This window comes from Chelmon rostratus, chromosome 3 (assembly GCF_017976325.1).
Source record: "Chelmon rostratus isolate fCheRos1 chromosome 3, fCheRos1.pri, whole genome shotgun sequence".
Classification (NCBI taxonomy): domain Eukaryota; kingdom Metazoa; phylum Chordata; class Actinopteri; order Chaetodontiformes; family Chaetodontidae; genus Chelmon; species Chelmon rostratus.
Genome location: NC_055660.1, coordinates 19,746,731 through 19,769,743, shown reverse-complemented (window position 1 = coordinate 19,769,743; position 23,013 = coordinate 19,746,731). Strand labels below are relative to the sequence as shown.

Genomic DNA, 23,013 nt, shown 5'->3' with positions numbered 1-23,013 from the left:
AATGGCTGTATCTGCCTTGTTCTCTAAACTAAACGCTGTAGCCTCAAACAGCAGATAAGATGCTTTCAGAAGAAGGTAGTGGAGCACTGAGTAGGTACAGTGAGGTTTCAAAAGGGGCAACTACAGCAGGAAACTGAGCAAAAGACTGGAGGAAGTATTCATGGGTTCAAATGACTCTTGAGGCTCTTATTCTATTTTTTTTTTCAGCCAGGGGTGAATCTATTTTGCTCATGCTTTTGTGTTTACAGCCAGTTTTATTTGTTTTTCTGGAGCCAGGTGTTGGTCGATCACACGACTATAGCACGAAGAACTGATCAAATATAGCGCATGAGCCAAAAGCCTGGAGGACTCGCAGCAATGGGTTCTGGGATATGGACACACATACCTTTCAGAATAAGACCTGAATTATCTGTGATGAGCATTGAGCCTGTTTCTATCATCACACAGCTGCTCTGAAATGACCTATGTTTTGGCAGCGAAGCCATTCCCAGCATACTGAACCCGTTTTCTGGGTGTTTCTGGGGTGTAAAAAGAGCTAAGGTCACTTTGAAAGAAGTACTGCGCCCTCTGACTCTCTCGTTCTCCCCTTCTGTTTATTCCTGCTCCGAGCAACGGGAGGTCAAACGGGTACGTATCACCGCCATCAGCAGAAGTGAGCGCCGTCGCATCACGGGAGCAGCAAACCCACAAGGACTCGCTGGTTTTGTGTATCAGTGAGAACGTTGCTTTTATGCACACACACACAAACACACACAGGCACAGGTGCACACACAAACCTCAAGGACGCGCAGCCACAGCCCTGTCAAATCAGAGTCATGCTGGCGCTTCGGTCAGCCTGAGTCAGCTGCCGTATGTTCTGACCGTACAGGTGATGTCGTGGGAAACAAGACCATAATACATATGTGACATCAGTGAAACATATCGGGCATCTTTTAAACGAAGAAGTGCTTAAGTAACCATTCATTAACTTTATGGCAGTCAATAGTCAGCACTACACACACACAGCTAAGCTAAAAACAAGAGCAGAATGCTTCTCTGGTTGTCTTGAAGGACTTATTCAATATACAATGTGTCTTACAATGTTGTTTCTACTTGGCGTACAAAATAGGAGAAAGTATTGCAGAAATGCAACTCTTTCATCCTTTTTGGCCGTTCCAAGCACCGCTACCGTAACAGCGCGGATAGACGCGCATGAAGATCCAAGGATTTGCCGGCTCGACAGGATTTTCACCAATGACACCTCACTTGAGTGAGCTGTTAAGGAACCGCTGAAAAGTAAAAAGATTTCTAATACAAGACAAAGCAAAAGCATCCCTGAAAAACAGAATGCAACAATCGTTTCTATCTCGATTATCTTGTTTTTCTAATTGCTGGAAGCCAAAATCGTAATTGAAAATGAAATTTGATTAATCACCCAGCCCTACAAGACACTCTCAAAAAATGTAAGCATTATGATCATCAAGCAAATGAAAGTCTCTCAGAAATAATTCAGAAAAGATCAGACACTTGTGGCATGTATATCGTTATCCAATTTGGCGAGACAAGATTAAAACACCTGTGTGGAGACAAACTGCAACTGCAAAACAACAGAGGCCGCTGAGATACAGAAACATGATAAATGAAGTCTGTCCCTATTTTGACAGGGTGCTAATCCGCGAGCAGGTGTCCACAGTCACTGGAGTCAAGAATCTCCTTCCATGGGAGTAAATAATATTAAAAATATCCATTAATGGGGTCAAATCCTTAAAAAGTGCTGCTGACTGACACCCAGCGAGCACGTCCCTCCCAGTGGAGGACCAACAGAAACCAGGCTTCATCAGAGGGAGGTGCTGTGTACTTGGCTGGCGCACAAACAGGGACTCCAGTGTGACCTGAGATCTTTTCCTTCTGCTCGCAGACTTCTCTCCTCGGAGCCTTCACCTCAGTTTGGGACTCCGTTCTGTGTGATCAGTGAGACATTTCTCCGGAGCAGCCACTGTAAATCTCTTTGGCCCCGTGCCTCTGGCAGTGGCACGGCTTCCCTCCGGAGATCTTCACACTCCACTCTCAACATGAAAACATATGTTGTTATCAAAGTGCCGCTGATTCCCCATGGCACGCATTCATGTGAGACGTTACTGAGGCGCTCAGCGTGCTGGGCAGTGAGTGGGAGTTTGGCTTGCTGTGTGCGGTTGTATATTTGAAGGTGTGTGTGCAGGGGGGGGCTGTAGTTTCAAAGCAAGCAAAAGAATCTGAAAGCACTATCGCAATGTGAAAGTGGGTGTTTGGTGTGTGTGTGTGTGTGTGTGTGTGTGTGTGTGTGTGTGTGTGTGTGTGGATGGGTGAGTTGTTGGAGCTGCAACACATGAGCACAACAAAGCAGAGAGGCAGGTTGGCCTGGAGGAGGAGACGCTGACTAATAACCAAAAGGCTGCAGAGTCCAACCATGGCGCTGACACACTGGTTTATTTCTGCTCCAAAATAAATCACCGGCATCATAAATGTTCATCACGATCAGGAAACAAAATGATCATATTACAGTTTGAGCATGAAACAGCATCCAATGAAGGCTTCAAAGGTGCCTCTAAAATGTTTGTAGCTTCATCTTTAATGGAGCGGAGCGCCGGGGAACAGCTTGAATCGTCAACAGTTACGTAGGATTCCCACAGTGACAAGTTTCCCTGAACGAAGAAACTTTCAAACCTTACCGGCGGGATGATCCACTCCTCTACGCTACGTCCCCACACTCATAGTGTGTCTCACACTTAACTTCCGCCAAAATACGGTTAAAAGGCCTTTTCTGAATCGAGCTTAGAAAGCAGGTTTGTGTTGCTCACATGCGAGGCTCCTCAGGAGAACCGCTCTGTCAAGGCTGACTCACAGGGTGAGCTTGTCCAACCAATCCACACCAGGCTAGAGCACTGAGGATGTGACCAGCGGAAAAGTGAGAGGCTGTGTCTTTAAAGGCAGAGGCGCATTTCAACGAACCTGCCCAGCACCAAACCCCAAAAACAATGTGATGTTACGCTTCTGATGGATAAAAACTGAGCATCCGTAACTGTACACAGTCTGTGACAGCGATGCTGTAGTTTGTGGTCTGGGGATGTGATATTTTAATAAGATAACGAGTCAATAATGACCTCTCCATTTCTATTTCCAGTGTGTCTGTTGGCCAACACTGCACATCTGTACAGTTCAAGGTCAAAGGTGAATTCCAACATGCACGCGGACATCTCTGAACAGCTTCTGACCTCTGTGACGAACGAAACTACAAACTTTTCACGATCACCTTTCAAGCCGATAGCAGGTGAGAGAAATCACCTTAACATACCATGTGTTTCACTTCCTTACCGACTTCGGTTCTAGGACTACTTTTACCCCGCAGTTTTCACTCTCAGTGTCCAAGAATTAACATTTTAACACTTAACACTGACAAGTCTGGAAAGCAGAAGTGACCTGAGGCCACATCTGTAAAATGACAAGAAGGAGACGTCGTTTTTATTAATGCTACTGTGTCAGCGTGCGAAGCACAGCAAGCTGCAGCTGGGGAGAAGAACACGTTTCACATTGAGACTAAAAATAATCTCGGAAAAATAAATGGCGTCTGTCTGAGGAAAGACGCTGATTCAGTTATCGTCTCAAACCACATTTCTAATCAACTGCCGGGCTCAAGGGGCTTAACACGTTCACCTTAGCTGCCAGCAACTCCTCTGAGTCATCCCCGCACACATGCACGAGCATTTACACAGACACATACGCGCTTCCATATATTGACTCACATGTACCCCTACACTGTCGCTCCCTTTCCCTTTCGCTCTCGAACGCTAACACAGGAAAGTGCGGATCAAGGCAGACTCATAATGGTGCCTATATCTTGCAAAAAGATGACCATTAAACTTTTGTTCTGCTTTGTTTTGTTCTGTTTCGTGACCACGAAAGTGTGGCAGCAGAGCATGACAGAAACTTGAATGGGTGAGAATGAAATCTGAGACGCCAGAGATACAACAAACGTAATGTCACGCGCAAATGACGAAGGTCTGGAGACATTTTTGCGATGAAACCTGGGGGTCCTGAGCTAAGACAGAGGCAGCAGTGACCCTGTGTAGTTCAGCCACCACCACCAGTGTCTGGACTCCAGTGGGGGGATCGGTCTTGCTGCTGCTCAGGGCGATGCCCCTCCATTACAAAATCTCCCCTTAGATATACATAATTATCACATATAATCTGTCATAATCACCAATTGTCTTGACTTCATTCAATTCATTCATTGTCTCTCCTGATTGAAACGGATCTTGTCGCTACACAAGTAAACTTGCCTGGTGTGGCGAGTCTGCTGAGGCCAACATGTAGCAACTATACTAAACGCTACTTCTTGTATTTAGTGCACCAACATCAGAAAATAAGAAATAAGAAATCAGAACATCGCCCTATTAAACAAATAATGATAAACGGAGATATTTTGTTGATGGATAAGAACGACATAAACTTGGTAGCTCCTCGCATTAAATAGAATTTCCTACAGCAATGAATGCATCATTGACTTTTCCATATCAGACAGTAGACTGGCAGGCTATTAAACTACACAATCATTCCTCCCTGTTATAAAAAAGCAAGATTACAGAAGTGCAGAAAGGGAAAATAAATGAATTTGGAATATATATTTTGGAATATATCACACCGTCAGTGTAATAAAATATCCACTTCTACGTCTGCCTCAGTGAACGCTGCTGTTTGTCTCTCCGAGCACAAACACTCTGTGTACAAACTAGTATAATTATCCAACCAGTCAGCCCTGCTAATGCTAAAGCACTGGGGAGAGATATATGATGCTTTGTGTTGCGTCCGTAATTAGTACGGCACCTGCTTAAATTCAGCTAAAGCTACGATGTCACAAGGTCACCCGGCAGCATCAATATCAAACGCTCATTTCAAACAAACAGCCACAAACACGGTTGAATAATTGTACAATTAAACGGCAGGACTGTACAAAACACCTGTTTTCTCGACTCCGCTCACCTTCATTTGATCCTGCTGTTTGCGTTGGGGAGTCGCGTGTGCAGTTAGAGTCTTATTAAGCTTGTTTGTCCTTGTGTGTGTGTGTGTGTGTGTGTGTGTGTGTGTGTGTGTATGTGTTGAGCGTGCTCTGTGCTGAAGTAGTCCCCACTTTAAGCTGCTGGTATCAGCTTGATGTTTTCGGTCTCCTGCAGGAAGAGATGACGTCTCCCACTGTGCGTGCGAATTAGGCGAGCCAATGTTGACATAGCTGTTGGCTGCTTCAGGAGGCAGCCAGAGCCACTCTTTTCTTTCAGAGAGTGCCTGCTACCAGAGCATCTGAACGGCAGTCATATCAGCGCAGGCCAGGTTTTAATAGCAGGGAGCGTGTGTGTGTGTGTGTGTCTGTGTGTGTGTGTGTGTGTGTGTCATACACCTGAGAGTTTGTCAGCACCGTCTGAGGACGGGAGATTTGCTCGTTTTGGCTCATTTTCTAATTAGACAGCTTCTAAAAGCAAATCAAGCTGTGATAAAAGTCTTGAATCTTTTCTGAGAGGAACAGTGTGAGGAGGTTGAATGAGGTCACTGAGGAGGAAACAGGGGAAGAAGAAATACACAAAGGATGGAACAAGTAAATAGGTGAGGAAATACTGTTAAAGGACCCGTGTGTAGCATTCAAGGGAAGAAATGGAATATAAATATTCATGTTTTCATTGGTGAACAATCACTGGAAAATAAGAATCAATGCATTTTTGTTACATTAGAATGAGCACTTTATACCTAAAGAGGCTTTGCTTTCTTGCAATGAGAGCTCAGAAGAGACAAACCAAACACTGGCTTTAAAGAGCGCCTTGTGAGTGAGGTGAGCAGCAATCTGCAATCCCACCACTAGATGCCACTAAATCCTCCACACCGGTCCGTTAATGACAGAGATGAGAAGAAAATTCCAAAAGCTGAAGTGTGACAGGGGGATGTTCAGAAAAACGTGGACCAGCTTTTATTAAATCGCTTACAGGTCCTGTGTGTGGGGTTTCAAGGCATCTAGAAGTGAGGCTGCAGCTTGCAAACAACTGAACACCCCTCGCCTTAAATGCACTCTCTAGAGCCAGTGTTTGGTTTGTCTGTTCTGGGCTACTGTAGAAAGATGGCGGTGCAACATGGCAGACTCCATGAAGAGGACCAGCTCCCTCTGCAGATATAAAGACCTCATTCTAAAGTAATGAAAACACAATTATTCTTATTTAAAGGTGATTATACAATATTATATTGCATAACACTGTAACTTTAGCTTGAACGATGCACAAGTACACCTTGGACTGGTGAAGACTGAGCCTGACCAGCTGAGTATAACATCATCATCATAAGAAAATTGAACATTTTAACGACAGAAAGTAAGAGAAAAACATTTCACAGATACCATGGCAACATCTTAATATTAACACTTGAAAAGACAAAGATATATATTTTACAGTAATATAACTAATAACTAATAACTAATAAAGCTGTACATTTTTCAATTTGAGAAGCTGGAAGAAGTACAGATTTGATATTGGGGGGGGGGGGGGGGGGGGGGGTAGAGGGTGAGACACTGACTCAGAGGGGCATGCAGCCGGCCAGAGTAGGGGAGAAATGAAAGAATCGCTGTCCGTGCAGTAAAGCGGCTGACTCGCCCCTATTCTTTCAGCTCCGGACGGCTGCCGCTAATTCGGCCTATTCAAAGCTGGCTTACGGTAACAAGGCCGCCTGGGAGATAACAGTGGAAACCACAGGCATTTTTACACCCCCCTCTTCCACCTCTCATCCTCTCTTTTCCTCTGCACTCTCCCAGCCACCATAACCCCTTTCTCCACTATCGCTCCTCCTCTCCAAAAAGCTCAGCTCGGTGCATTAACTCTGACTCTGGCTCCGTGCTTTCTTTTGACGCAGCGATCACCCTTTACTCACTGATATTTATTCACTGCGCTAGTTGTGAAGAGCAAATAGCTTCACTGTACCTTTCACTGATCTCGGGCCTATGCCTGTCTGAAGAGCGCTGCATGTACCCACTCCATTTCATGCGGTGCCGAGTGCAGCCAGACCCGCCGCTCTCTGGCTGTTACTATGGAGATGCCAGCCGGGCCAAAACAAAGGCAGAGCAGAAACTAAGCAGCCTCAGACAACAGCCCCTGGCAGAGCTCTGACAGCCAAATCTGACTTGGCAGCAGAGGCTAGAGCTATCGCTCTCACTGTGTCTCATCTGCATGCTGAAAGCGTTTATTCCCAAGCAAATATTGACTTAGAGAAATAAATGAATTGACATGACTAATCGAGACGAGAGGGAGAGAATTCATTAGCCTCGAAAGCGGACGGGTACTGTAAGGGTGTCTGAGCTCGTTTCGATGGGAGTTTTGAGGTGGCCGGTGCCAGAGCCTGTGGTCCAGAGCATAGCTGATCTGTACTTGGCATTCAGGGGAAGACAGGGGGACATGTCACACCAAAGGGCAAGCTGAGAACTTAAAAACTGAAATGTGATCACTCAAAGGACTGGTTAATGTCCTCGTGAAGTCTTTGTGAGATGTTACAAAAGACACCGCAGGAATCAGGACATCAATCACTCTTGTTACCTGGTAATACTACGGCTGAACAAAACTTTACTGTGAATCCTGAAATGAAAAAGAGTGTGCACTCGCTTATATGAATATGATGTTTAATGCAATGAACTGCACTAATATAAATTCAATAAAAAAAACTTCAAACATGTAAAAAATAAAGACAATGACAAATATGATCATGACACTGAGAGTCAATAAAGGATAGTATTGAAAGACTGAATCTTTCCCTCCCACTATTTAAGTCCCTCTGAGGTGTGTTTTTTTTTTTTCAAAATTACCAATAGAAGGTGTTTTATTGCCTTGCATGCGGCATTTGAGCCAGTAATAATGCTGCTTTACTGTTGAAAGGGCTCCTGGTTTTGAGCTGTGTCTGTTTTTTTTAAACCCTTTATCTTCATCTCCAAAATCTGCCACACTGGCATATTACCACTTAAGCCTAACTAAAACCGAGGGAAAACACACACACACACACACACCCACGCAGAGTCAACCACAATCTAAAGTGTTGCACTGCAAATAACAAACTCATTAATGTAGCCCTCCAATCAAACTGCAAACAAACTCACAGCCCGTTTTTACATTTTTTTTTGTCGTTAACTGGATTTTATGACTAAATGTGGAATCAATTGCCTTGAATGAGATACAAATGCTTTCTCTCCAGGAAAGGCCTCTGAGGACAATAATGAACAATAGAGAACAGGTGACAGGAACAGGTCAGACTGCATCGCAGCCACCGGTCGTGTTCCTGTGACAGGAAGACACGACCATATAAGGAAGAAAAGCTTGCAGAGGGTGTGGTGGAAATTACACTGAACAATGAACCTGCAGGACAGACTCGACTTGAATAAAACCAACACAAGGCATGTTCACATCTGCTTTCACTCTCCAGCAGGAGCGTTTCTCCGCGCCGATCGCGCTGAAGACAGACGATAATGAGTGTGAAAAATCTGAAAGAAGTCCCTCTGAGGGTTTGAGGCAGATTGCTTATTTTCCTCACCGCCTGTCGGACTTGCTCCGAGGTGACAATGTGAGCGACTAATAGCCATCAGGTATCTTTAACTTCACTTTAATTACTGCAAAAACCACACGTGAGATCCTGAATCCACAGAACTCATTTTCCGCCTTTCATCCAATCTTCAGGACCTTATCATAAAACCTGCTGTGTGAATCCAACAGCCGACAGGGATAACCCTAACAAAGCGGAGATGAATGTGAGCTGCTGTTCAGGAAACAACTAAATGTGTGGCACAAGAACTGGGGCAGGTAAAATTTTACCCATCGCCGTGAACGCTGTTAGACTTAACACCTGTTAGTGTACAAGAAGCCCTCCAAGCACACACCCTGACAGACGATCTTCTGTCACAGGGAAGTGTATTGTTATTGTAAATATACAGAAAGGCTGTAACTGACTGCGTGATGGATTGTTTTCCTAATTTACTTTTACAATTCTTATTGTCAACAAATCCAATAAAAGGAAAACCAACTATAAACTGATGTGCTTTTACTTTGATAAACAAGGGCACTGCAATTGATTTTGACTCAATCCCACATACACGCTGGAGCTGAAAACACCAAATCCTTCGCTGAAAATAGCAACAACAACTCCAACAATACGCTATTTATTCCTGTTGGAGCAGCGTTTGCTGGGGACTAGGGTGCCCTGCTGTTTCAGGAAATGATTTCACTTTTTCTTTTTAAAATGAAAGCATATATTCATGACCTGCTTTTAAATATTCACATCTCCAGTAAGAACCAGTGGGCCTTGGGCTGAGAGCCACAGACGGGGGCGGGCACCGTAGTTTTTGGGTAGTTGCATGAGATTTGTGGATTATAACCAAAATATTACAACCAAAACAGAAAGATGACACAAGCCACCTTCCATCCAAGCCACTACGAACACACAAATTTACCTTGAAACTTGAAGCAGTGAGAGTGACTTTCCTTTGGTCCCTGGACCCTTAAACTCTTGATATACAATCAAAAGCACACTTTTAATCCACTGAGAGACCTAGAATTCACTTTCAACACTTGAAGTACTGCCCTAATAAAAAGGGTGTAAAATTATGGAATGCCAAAGTCATTAAATTCAACATTTGTGCCGAGCTCTTTCTGAAAAGGCTTCTCTTTCATGCCCAGAATGTAAAAGCTGAGTTCTGCTGCATTTATACCACAAGTCTAACTTCCATTAACTTCCCATAGTCCTCAATTCACCCTAATCTTCATTAGAGGAGCCGCTCTAAAAAAGCTCCCCTCCACTCTTTCTCCTCTTTCCTCTCAGGCTGACTTTCACTTCATTCCCTCTCTCTCGCTCACTTGCTACAGACAGAAGTTTATCTTTCAGATGTTCTTGAACTATTTAAAGAAGGACATCCTTTGAAACATTAATGTATTTAATTAAATGTTTCCGAAGAAATGTCGTGAATATTTCATTCGCATAGTAGGATCCATTAAAAGCCTTTTACAGTGAGTGTCCACCTGCACAACGGTGGCAGCATCTCCGGTGCCCACCTTGAGTTTACTGTACTTCAGTGGCATGCGTGTGTTTGTGTGTGCTAAGTATAGAGAAACAGGAGGAAAAACACACTCCTGACCTAAAACAGGACCGCCGCCTGCTAAGATTAGAAGCTCCGAAAAAGAGCAAGAACGAGAGAGAAAGCGAGGGCGTCTCTGTGTGCTCTTGTCAAACATGCAGGAGGGAGTTTTAAAAGCTCATCCTGAAAACTCTTCCATCCGCTGTCACGCATGAACTCGCTCGTGGAAAGGACAGCGGGAGGACGAGAAGGCGGTGCAGAGGACAGGGGGTGGGCAGGAGGATGGATCCGCTGCCATCTCCTGAGCGGGAATCAATTGCTGGGCTAATGTTGCTGCCACTTATGGATCTCCCCTGTGTGCAACTGTTTTGGCCCGTGAGAGGACATATTTAATTTTTCATAACCTCCCGCAGCATGGCATTTTAGTCACAGCGCTCCTCTGTAGGGGTGCTCCACCGCTGGGCGGGGGGTCCCTGCTGCAGATCCCTCTGCTCACAGTCTCGGGTGTCTGCTTCCTTCTATGTTGCATGCACAGAAATGTCATCCACTATTTCTGCGATTTCTACTGCGGCGCAAAACAGGTCTATCTAGATTTTTAGCAGTAGTTAGCATGTACGTCAACACCATTCTTAGTAGTTGCTTTAAAGCCAGAGTCACAGATCAGTAAATTCAGACCAGTTTTCTGGCTGGGAATCCTCTGACAGGATAGTCTGGCAACAACATCCAACCATTTATGTGTGACTTCATGTAGTGTGGCAAGGATGTGGTTTAATTAGCTTTATAGATAGGTGTCATATCAAGAGTGCAATGCAATAAATGTTCAGCGACAGTTCCTCCTTGACTGGATAAACATGCAATTTTCTGGGCTTGTCATTGCTCTTTGCTCCCAATTCTGAATCTGGAGAAACAGTCCACCAAGCCCAGTTTCTGATCAATTCAAGGCAGTTGCATAAACATGCTTCATTTTAATCTACAGCCCCATTTCCAAAAAGCTGGGACGCTGTGTAAAACATGAATAAACCAGAATGTGATCATTCAGCACAAAGACAATATATTTATTGTTTGACCTCATCAGCTTCATTGATTTTTGTAAATATCTGTTTATTCTGAATCTGATGCAGCAACACACTTCAAACTAGTTAGGACAGGAGCAACAAAAGACCGGGAAAGTTGTGGAACGCTCCAAAAACACCTGTTTGGAACATTCCACAGGTAAACAGGTTGATTGGTAACAGGTGATAGTATCATGATTGGGTATGAAAGGAGCATCCTGGAAAGGCTCAGTCGCTCACAAGTGGATGGACCACTTTGTGAACACATGATTGAATAAAGGATGTTACTGCATTACGGATATCATGGAACACTTCAGGTAGTGACCACAGTTCATTTGCAAATGACTGCGTTTGGTTTTTATTTATATTTTTCACAGCTCTGGAATCAGGCTTTTACTGACAGGATAATCAAAGTCTGTTTACAGGTCTCAACAGCACTACTGCACATATGTTATATAAAGTTTCATGTGACTTCAGAGGGAGCTGCGTTATGTCTTACAAGAGTTGCCACAAATGATGTCACTTGAGGCAGCCTCAGATGGATCTAAAGGTGTGGAGTTTGACTAACCACACCTCTGTAGCCCGCTCCTCATCTCTGCTTGAGGCTAGCAGTTTGAGGCTGTAAAACAAAGGAATCTCCCACTGGTTTGACAGGAGGAATACATAAAAAGACAGTATCTCTGGTCCACTGCGTCCATTTTTAGCTTTCTTTTTAAACTGTCCATCGTTAGACTGACAATCCCATGGCAGCGCAATGCTACATCAGTTGAGTGCTTGTTTAATTGTTGTCAGCAAGGTGATTGGCCTTGGATTTTAACAGGACTGAATTGATTCTATAAAGCGTGTGCCCAGATTGACCAAAACTGAGCTTCGGCTGTAGCCTGGCAGTGAGAGGTGAGAAAAAAAAATTTGCTGTGGCTCCCTGATGCTTCACACACACACACACACACACACACACACACACACACACACACACACAGAGAGAACCCAAGTCTTCACCCTAAAGTTTAATGATTTACATTACAGGTACTTGCATTTTATCCCCATAAGGAAGGCCAGTCCCCGCAATTTGCCTGAGTAAACAGATTTATGTCCCCACAACATGAGTAAAACTCATCCACGCACACAACAGTGTACTCAGAAACAAACACTCAAAAACAGGCTTCTCTGGCTCATCTCTGATTATGACTCTAAAACTGAATATCAGAATGTCCTCTGGCCTTTCTTCCCCTTCTCCTCATACCATACTGTAACCAGTGTTTCTCCAGCGAGAAAGAGGAGAAAAGCAGAAGTGTTTCACCCTGTTTGCTGGAGTATGTGGGGCTGGATGCACACTCGCATACTGAAAGACAGCCACCCCTTCTTCTCCATCTCGGTGCTTTATATCTTTTAAATGTGTCTCTCGCTTTTAATTTGCTTCAATTGACTTTCTAAGGAGATGGAACAATGTGGCACAGGCAAATTCAGAGACTTATATAAAGGTTAAACAGTGGCAGGGACGTCTCAATTTCTCAATTTCCAAGTTTGCAGGCAAAAGCGGGAGCTTTTTTCACGAGCGCCGGCACATAGGCAGCGTGCAGATGGCATCAATTCAGGGCGACACACAGGAATACCAAAGAGCTGTCAGAGCTGAGCAACTTCATTCGCAGGGCAAAGAAAAGTGCAAAGTCAACAACATCGTTTCATCTCCACACACAAAGCAGCGCAAACCCCGCAGAAGAAACCAAATTTCTTCTCTGCAGATGTCTGACAGAGTTGCAGGAGAGGGGGAGTGACAGGGGATGAGAAGGCCTACTCAGTCATTCAACCCTCACTAGCTGATAAATCGAGACATTACGTCAGGAAAGAGGCTTAAAAAAGGCACTTGAACAGGCCGAGTGAATTATGGATGAAGACGTGGAAAGAAAGAGGAGGCAGAAATGTATGTTGAGAAATATTTCAAAAAGTTTCTTTCCCCCTCCTCCTCCTGTGTAAATCCTGTTAGCGGCGGCGGACGGCACAGGCGGATTAGCTGACCCCGTCCACTCTGCCCAGACTGTTTGCGCTGATAAAATACAGAAACTCTCAGAATCAGCCCTAAAGCTGACATTATATATCTGACTTACATGTGCGAGTCATGTAATTAGTGCTGACAGGGGTGTCGAGGTGCCATCACGGCAACAACATCCTGCAAGATTTCTTTTCCAACATCACACATTTTCCCCCATTTCTGCGACAGTAACCACGCTGGAGAAAACCCCGCTGCCTCTCTCCCTCAGGAGGAATTCGTGGCATCTCAGAAATGTCACTTGTTGTTAAAATCGGGCCGCTGGGCGAGCGCAGGGTGGCGGCCGTGGCGGGGGTGACCCTGCTTTGATGGAGCCTGCGTGAGATTGAGAGCGGGAGGAGAGGAGGGAGCTGAGCGGTGAAGGGCGCGGCCGACCGGGCGGCGAATGGAGGCTTCGCGACAGAGCAGCTGCACCTGGGTGTGACGCAAACGCCAGGAAGGAGGAGGGAGGGCAGGGAAACGCTGTCTGGTGGTCACACTCCCCCTCCATCAGCCTTTCTCTGATGAAGACAATGTGTTATATAACTTCAAACACAAAAGGTCTACGCCAGGATCACATGGTATCTGATAACGGCCCGACTCAACAGACATGGACTTTTTTATAAACTTCTGACCGAGCTAAGCTAATGGTGTTTGGCCATGGCAAGAATTTATGACCCTGATCGCCTAATCTGACTCAATCCGAAAGCCTAAAATATTGTGTAGTCTGATCCTGGCATCAGTCGGGATTCAGTCAAACAGTAACACGACTGATAATTCAGTCTGTATCATCCATGAAACGAAGTTTGCTTGCAAGTTAAGTTCTGAATGAGTTCCAAACTGTTTTTAAAGTCTGATATTTGCTCTGATTCATGTGTAAAATATTAACAACAGCTTCTTGACTCTCAGCAGCTACAAACTCTGGAGGAAAAACAGCTTATTTAATTACTTATTAAACTTATTACAATATTTATGCAACGTTTGCATTTCGTCTTTACCACAGTGTGTCATCGGCATTCTGCAACGGCAATGACTTACTTGAAGCCGTTTTACCTTTACTTTAGAGGATCTTCTGCTTTATGTTGAGCCGTGACGACTCATTATGAAGGACAACCTGTCAACAATCTTCTCTTAATTCTTCCATAGTTTTTGTTAGGAGAACCACAGACTCTGATTTAAACTTCATTTTCACATAAAACACGCTGATGTTCTCGACTGAGAGCACAGAGGTGGACGTGATATCAGAGCGAGACTGCCCTGACGACTGACACAGAAGCCGGAGACACCAGATCAAGGACCCATCAGCCTCTGCCTGTCAGCCTACCTGTCAACTGATTCGTCTCATTCATCGACATTTGATCTCCACCCCCCTGGAGAACATGAGCCAGAATCACATGGAGAGCTATCAAACTCACTTTTTGTGTCCCTGTCGATAAGAGGGGCTTGCTCGCTTTGCCGCATCCACTGACCCGATTTCAAAGTCTACGCAGCTGGCTCTGGGGCCAAGGGATTTTTCTCTCCCTCCCTCCAAAGCCAACTCTCCTGGGGCAGAAAGGCCGAACACTATTGACATTTAAAATGGAATAATGCATACATAATGCTTTGGCACTGGTGTTGCATTGGCAAGCCTCATGCCCCACTACTGTCCATAGGGGAAGATGGATGGGGTTTCTAAACACCCTCGCTCTGAATCCCACTCATGGAGGGCCTGAGGCAAAATGCAGCTGTGCTCCAGGTGCTCACTCCATGAACACTGAGCGTTTTATGCCTCTCTGATTATACGAAGCTTCGCTTTGTTGGTCTGAGCCATTTTCCTCATCAGCTATCAAGATAGTTCAATCTTCCTCAAATTTTGAGAACTGCTGAAGCCAGACGGGAGAATGTAAAGCACCAGCTGTGAGTGTGATCCTGACTTTTCTTCTAATATCATATAATCTGCCACAGCTCACAGACAGTGGCAGCGTTGTTCTGCACTGCAACACTGGGTAGGTCTGCTCAATTACGGCAGAAATCTAATCACAGTTATTTTAGCCACAAGGGTCACAATTAGGCTATTCAACACAATTACTTATTGGCTTTGGAAACATCATGCATTAATTGAGCTTTAAAAAGTGTATTTTTGACAGATTTCCTTGAACTATGAATACATGTCAACGGAATAAAGTGCATCAAAATCCAAGCAGTTCCCACAGTGAGCTGAACCAAACAAGCCGCAGCCTGGCTGAGGGTGAGTCTGGGCTTTCAGGGAGGGGTGAAAGTGCACCGCTGTGAAGGAAAAGGGTGCGCTGGATTTATAGCACAAAAGGAGAGCACCAATGCTAAACAAATATGGAATGCAGCACAACAGTTGTTTTATCTCAATTGTCTTGTTTTTGTAACAGTTTGAAGCCTAAAACATACTTGATATTTGGTGATTCAGCCCCGATACTGGAAGAAGAAAACCGGCATGTTTTCTTATATATCTGAATAAGAAGCTTTCAGAAAAGAACAGCGATTCTTGTGCACGAAGCTGTGACATCGCCGTGCTCCTCTGTTAGGAATGCTGCTGATGTGGTGCCAGTGAGGCGAGAAGGAAACCAAGCGAGTTTAGCGAGGTCCCGTTGGAGGGAGGATTAACATTACTGAGCTGCCTTTGTGTGCGTTCACAGTCTTGTGTTATGTAATGCTACTTGGGTGAAGCTGCTGGACTGGTCGCACTGCTTGTACAGCAGGTGCGTGGGACAATGTCTAGCGCCCTGATCATCTAGCGTAAAGACGCATGTCTGTTTTCACCCAAAAAGACAGCATATGGAAACACTGTATGATTGAGGGTAAAAAAAATGTGGCGACTACAACGCACAGAGGTGGTTACATTAATGATAAGACTGAGTTTGACAGGCATGTTGCTGTTAAAGCCACTGATAGACTGAACAAACTGAAGAAGTGATCAGTTTAGAGAGAACTACAGATTTACTCGCATGTAAAAAGGCGGCCTAGGAAGAAATGGCACACCATTAGCGTAAAATGCAACCACAAAACTTGCATGAGAAGCCGTCTGACGTCTGTGGGCGGATCAGGGGAAGAGTGAGGGTGAACTGCAGGCCAAGGTGCTGTTCACTGAACGTCTGTGAAATTGACAGGGACAGTGTTGCCACTGTTTAGTTTCTGTCAGCTCAGCATGACCTGCATCATCCTCGATGGCTGTTTGCCAGCTCCGGTGACAGACAAAGCAATCAAAGCCACTTTAATGCCTCCTTCTCCACTAACCGCTCCTCAGCCACCACTCCATCTTCCTGTCTGTCTGTCCTTCCGCCCCGCCACATTTGACATGTAAAGGCTCTGTGGACGGATCTTTAGTCTTGTCTCTCTCCTTATTCATCTTACCATTTACAGAGTGCACATGCGCACCTGCTGCATAAAAGGGGTATAATCCATTTACCACAGATACATCAGGCTATGCAGGGAGATGAGCGTCGTGAAGTCAAAGTCTGGGATTTTTTGTTTTCCGTTTGTGTTTTGCTGCACTAAAACTTAGTGTTCAGAGTCACACAAAGGAGGAGATAAGATAAAGACAGATTAGTTACAGCTTTGAGAAAACTGAGATGTGGTTTGTGCGTGAGAAATGAACGGCTCCCTGATTTCAACCCGCTGCATGCATGACTGCAAACAGCATACAGCAGATCGGCCAGTATAAGTGGGTGTAAATTTGTTACATGCATATTAGTTTACGTGTGTTTGTGCTTTTTATCCAACCGTTTCTGAAAACGTTTGGCACACAGGTGAGGTCGCCGACTTTTCTGACCCCTCAGAGCAGAGCTCCAAGGTTTTCACATTACATCAGCAGCATAAGCACGAGCGTGCTGCGCTACATGAATGAAATCATTTTACAGGAAGGCGGACGAGCAATTCATTTTAGAAAATCAGACATGTTCCCTCCTGGTGTGCAAAAAGCACTGATCGTCTTCCTCTGCGCCTCACAGCAGCAGCGGAGGAAAGCCGGCTTTATGATACCACGATTCACTGGCAGCCTAATGAGAGCCACAGCCCTAAGCTGTTTATGTGGCATAAAGGCTGCCTCTATTAGCGCTGCTGTCAGAGAGGGGGTGCTGGGCATTGGGTGGCAGCGCAGCGACAGTTCAACCCATAGCAGTAATCATTCACTAACAGCACTGGAGGTCAATCAGCAGCACTGCCGCCAAACTCCACGCCGACTGGGAGAAAAAGGATGATGCAGGGCAAATGTAATTAGACCCAGGGGGTTCGTCACAGAGGGTGTCGATCACAGCAGGTCTTCTTATCCAGTATTTAATGTCAGAATTCAATTAAATCAATTACATGGTGTATCATAATGCAAGTTTAACAGCCACAGACTAATTGTAAAGTCCATGAAATCAAATGCTTAGTAAGTGTCACAGTCAGACTCTAGTCATCAGGAAAAAGCCATCAGCTCAGTCATAATGTGTCTGCCCTTCATTTCCTCTGAGCGCATCACGTCCAGTCCTGGCTCCTCTCCAAGCACAAGGTTGCAAGGTGAACGTCCCACATCAGAGACCGAGACAAAGACGCAGAGAGACAGACGGACAGACAGAGAGGGAGCGAGCGCCTGCCACTTCGACTGCTTCTCCTCTGACATCTCGCAAGAAGAAAAGTCACTGCACACAAAGGTTCATTTCAGGCCAAGGCTCAATGGCTTTCAACAGAACCGCAGGTGGAAGAACCATGGATGACGACTCCCCGCAGGACCACTTCCACTGGGATCTGTGGGGTTACTGGTTCTCCTCTTCTGGGGACGTGTGTGAGGTGACTTCTTTGACTCGAGCCGAAAAACGTCGTGTTGTTATAATCATTTCACAGGAGGATGGCCGATGGACCAGTGATGAGGGGTGCCATAGTGAGCTTTAGGCATTATTCTGAGGCACAGCAGGGACCACCATAACCAGTGAAGTTTATGCAGGGGAAGCTGATAACAGGTTGCCAGCCATTGTTGCTGTGTGGTACTCAGCTGTTTCTCATAATATGAGATTTATTTTCAGCAAGAAAACACATCTACTATTGTTAATGTATCATCAGCACAATAGACAGATAGACTTATAGATTGTTGATCAAGGGTTCCAGTGGGTTTGTGCCCGGCAGGGACTGCTCACTGAGCTAACACTAGCTAACGTCAACTTTCACCACAGCTGACTGTCTGATGTCGAGTGCTTCTTGGCAGGCAGTCGCACTAATCTCCCGAGCAGAGACACAATAAGTCATGATGTTTCATAGTGTTCACTCTTTATTCAAACAGCACGGACAGCAGTGGGGCTGTGACTGGCATCTGATGGCGGCGTTGTTAGACGCTTCCTAAACACACAGAGCGCCTGGAAGGGCGTGTTGGATTTACTGTTCCCAGCCTTGCCAAATTCGTGGGCTGACTCAGTATTCAAGATGTTTTTTGCATCAGGCAAAGACAGATAATAAAAAAAATCAACAGCATCAAATCAACAATCATATTAAAATTATGAGTATTAAAAATAATAATGACATCTCTACAATGTACTTTCCTCTTTAGTGAATATTTACCTAATGTTTTATAGTGTAAGAGAAATTTATTTTTATCATTAGTGTGTGTGTGTGTGCGTGTGTGTGTGTGACAGAGAGAGAAAGTAAGTGATTGAGCAATTGTAATTTGTCTGTTGTGCTGCACTTGCAGGCCCGAATGTCTCATAAACAACTGCCATTACGTCCTTGTCTGGCTGTTCTATCCATATTCACTAAAATGTTATCAGAAATGATCCAATTATTAGTGAAGATAAAGAGTTATTTACATTTATGGCTGCCGGTCCAGGGAAAACACACAAGGAGTCAATAAAACTCTGATGTACTGACCGAGTGGGCCAAAGAGGAAAACACAAAACACACAAAACAGAAAGTGGAGTTCATTCGTTCTTATTAGCGAGAGCTGATCGCAGCTCTTACAACTTGTCTCTATGTTTGAGGTAACTTGGCTGTCAGGGATGAAATTGAGACCAAGAGTGTGTTTCTGTGAGAGAAAGGATGCATGTGACAGGACTCCAGCCAGCAGCAGCTGCATTATAAGTAATCCTTGAGCTTAATCACTAATCACATTCAGCATTTTAAGGCACGTCAAGGCCGCAGCGGCGACAAAGACAGAGTCTGCGGCTGCCGGGTTACGACGTGGACTCACCTTGGCGTTGGCTTTGGTCTTGCTGCTGCTGCTGTTACTGTTGTTGGGGCTTGAATTAGCATCTTCGTGAACTCGGTCCAACAGCCAGAGGAGGAATTCGAGGGCATCGTGCTGCGAGTTTCCCCGAAACTGCGAGCCGTACTTGGCCACGATGCTCTGGGGAGAGGAGAGAGAGACATCATAATTAAGCTGTCACTTCGGGTGATTTCAAAAGTCATTAAACGCTGACATCCTTCCTGACAAAATGAGGCCGCGATGATCACATGGAACACAGGAACTCATCATTCGGAAGTGAGAGTTGGTTCAGCTTGGAGCACATTAGAGGAAAGAGACGTTTCTCTCTCTTATCATCACTTAATGCAGACTCATTGAAGAACATCTGTCAGACATGATTTGGCTATGATAAGATCATGCAGTAAAGTCATTCACAATTCTCTTTGGACGTGGTGCTCTGGAAAAAACAGGAACTTTTCACGGTGTCTGAGAACTCAAATGTTCGCTGATGAAGAGGCAGAGCGCCCTTCATCACAGTGGACAAATCAGGCTTTTCCCAAAAACAGTGTTTACTGTATTCTCCGACAGGGCTGCAACTGACAGTTATTTTCTCCATTCATTGTTTCTTCTTTTGGTTTTTAGAGAGTCAGGTGACGCCTCAGTTTACTGTCATGTATGATGAAGAAAAACATGAAATCCTCACATTGAAGAAGGTGGACTCACTTGAAAAATGAATCATTTTCAAAATAGCTGCTATTATCATCAAAATAGTTTATTTTCTGTCGATCGATACACAGATGAATCATTTAGTTGTCGCAGCGCTTTTCTCACATGTGACCAACTTCAGTCTTACACAACAGTAGATCAACAAGAGCCTGTGTGGCAAATTTACATCTGCCTGTTTATTTGTTTCACTCCTTCATTCCTCGCCATGTGTGGAGCTGAATCACTTGTTTTGACTGATCTATAACGTGCTTTGTGTGTGCAAGCGTGTTCAGGGAACGTGAGAGAGAAACAAAACATTTGTGTTTTCTTGAAACCACAACGCCATGACTCAAATGAATGATGTAATTATATGGAGCCACAATCACCTCATTTTTTGGGGGGGTTGTAAGCTGATGATTGCAAGTTGTCTGCTATAAAACGTACTGTGAGGCCCTGACAAGACAGTTATATGAAATTCTGATTATACTGCACCACTGAGGTCAGAAAACTCCTCTTATTTTATGAAGACATTTCCAGTAGAGATTCACTTGCAAAAACATAAAGGACAGCACCCTGAAACATATCAGAATAAAGCAGATTGTTTCACTAATACCAAGACTTACTTAAACATGTGGAATTACTTCATCTGAGCTTATTACTACTGGGGTTTAGGGCTGAACAATTCATTGAAATGTTATTGAAATGTGGCCAAGTGCAATATCCAATTTGCAGGAATGTGTCCCAACAAAGTGTTATAAATGAAGCACTGTGGTGATACAGAGATGCTCCGGCCTACAAATCACATTCTCCAGGTGTATGGGAACATGCTTGTTTGGTACAGACCCCAGCAAACTCACATCATCATTGTTTTTATAATGCAAAAACTTCCATTCCTACTAAAATCATGACTCGTATCGCAAGATCTACCAAAGTAATCGCAATATTGTTTTTGCATTACGTTCAGCCGACTGTGGTTCTTTGAATAATGTGCTCAAATTGCTATTTTTGGCAGCACAACAGCATCAGAAAACAAAATCAGGCGTGTCAGTACTCCTTTTGTGGTGCTCAAAAATATTTCGAGAAACTGTTCTTCAAACACATTCACGCGCTGCACTCCAGAGGATGAGTCATACAGAGGATATCCGAAACCTGACTGGTGTTACTAGAAAACCAGAAAAAAAAAGAACCAGACTGTCTAATTCGATTATGAGGAAGGAGCTGTGAGTCAGACACACAAAACTAACGACACGCATTAACGCTATGCTGGGTGGCCACTTCTCCGTCTGCGTGACTGACAGGCTGCAGGCTCCGCTCCACACCTCATTAAAAACCACCACATCCTACCTGCAGTATCCCAGCACCTAAATATAAACACAGGAGGGAGCCTCCCCACTCCCGCCCCCCCACCAGCTCGACGGAGACAGGCCGCTAATGAGCTTCATCACTGTGAGGAAGCACTGACAGGGGATGGAGGGATGAGGGGCAGACGGAGGGAGGGAGCAGTGGAGCAAAGGGAGAAGAGGAGCGGATGCTGGCGGAGTTTCAAGAGACCTGCGAGTGTTTTTCTGTCCTTATCAAAAAGGACGGCGCAGCCGTGGCCGTCCCAGAGATGAAAGGTGAGAAAACGGGGGCAACCAACAAATAGGAGGGGCGAAAACGCTAAGGCGGAGGGAATGAAGGGCAGTCTCCAAGGTTATGATGATCTGCGCACAGAAACCTGACGAAGTTAAGTTGAGGAGACGACTTTTCTCCAGTCCTCGTCTCCGCTCCTGCCCCCCCACCCCCGTTTGTGCGTGTGTGCTCATCTCTTTGATATCTGTTTATACAGCGCTGTCTCTGGTGAAACGTGCGACTCAAAGCCACTTAAAAAGACTTGGCAACGTTGTATTCCCGAGCAACGAGTCCTTTTTAATTGAATTCTTGTAAAGGGAGAAATGAAAGGAAGAAAAAAAAATCAATGAGGTGTCGAGGAAGCGTGGAGAGAGAAAAAAGAAAAGAAATTGCAGGTTAGTCGAAATGTCGAGTCTCTCTGCAAACACTGGCAGTGTTCAAAGCCGACCTGAGCGCAGCTCTGGGGGGATCCGACGTGTTTGTTGAGCAAACACTTGAGAGGCAGTCAAGGAGAGGATGAAGGTGGGTGTAAGGGTCAACCTGAGGCAGCACAGAGCTTTTTGTAAGAGCTATTGATCAGTCTAGACCAAGGATCTGATTCTCAGCCCACACCTGATTGGGACTGACCCGATGAGGCGAGTTTCTCTTAATTCTCTCTTGTTTGAAGCGAGCTTCAGTTCATTTACTGATTGTATTCATCGGTTTATTCGTTAAATGAGAGCATGTGGAACAAAGCGCTGCAGCCTCTATTTTTCCATAATTTAGGGCCATTTATTTGCTACTTGTAGAACGTGAGATGATTACTGTTGATATCTAATTACTAGAGTGAAACTCCACGCCATCACAAGACCAAATTATGTTAAAAGGTGGTTATGGGGACTTTAACTGAGTTTGGTTTCAGGTCATATTAAAACAGAGGCCTATTTTGGGGCCCAATCAAAGGTCTAGTCCCACGCAGTGTTGTCCCAATTACTGATAAATAACAATTAGTTAGATTCGTTACTTCGTTAAAAGATAACGAAATTACTTAACTGATTACTTCCACCCAAAAGTAGTGCATTACTATGATGAGTAACTTTTTAAATGTCCTCTTTGAGACGCTGCCATTGGTGAGTTTCAATAAAATAGCCACAGGTAAAGGCCCATATCTTACTACATTTTCAATTACAAACTCGACAAATAAAAGATACGTACTGATGTTTAATTTTCTACTTTTATTTAAAACAACAAAATATGAAATATTAATGTGTAAAATATAAAAATGTAAAAAGAAAACACTTTTCAGCTGAGTGCTGAGTCTAGGTTTTGGTCTGAGCACTTGACTGCACTCATCGGTGGACTCTCTCCACACTGCTTCATATGATCC

The 23,013-nt window shown here is 44.6% G+C and overlaps 1 protein-coding gene across 1 annotated transcript in view; it reads right to left on the bottom strand.

The window, feature by feature from the left end:
• Positions 1-23,013, bottom strand: part of usp43a (ubiquitin specific peptidase 43a) — a 116,929-nt gene that overhangs the window by 77,570 nt on the left and 16,346 nt on the right. The window contains exon 2 of the mRNA XM_041933102.1: positions 19,338-19,493. Coding sequence (XP_041789036.1) covers positions 19,338-19,493 — 156 coding nt within the window. The remainder of the gene's footprint in view (positions 1-19,337; positions 19,494-23,013) is intronic.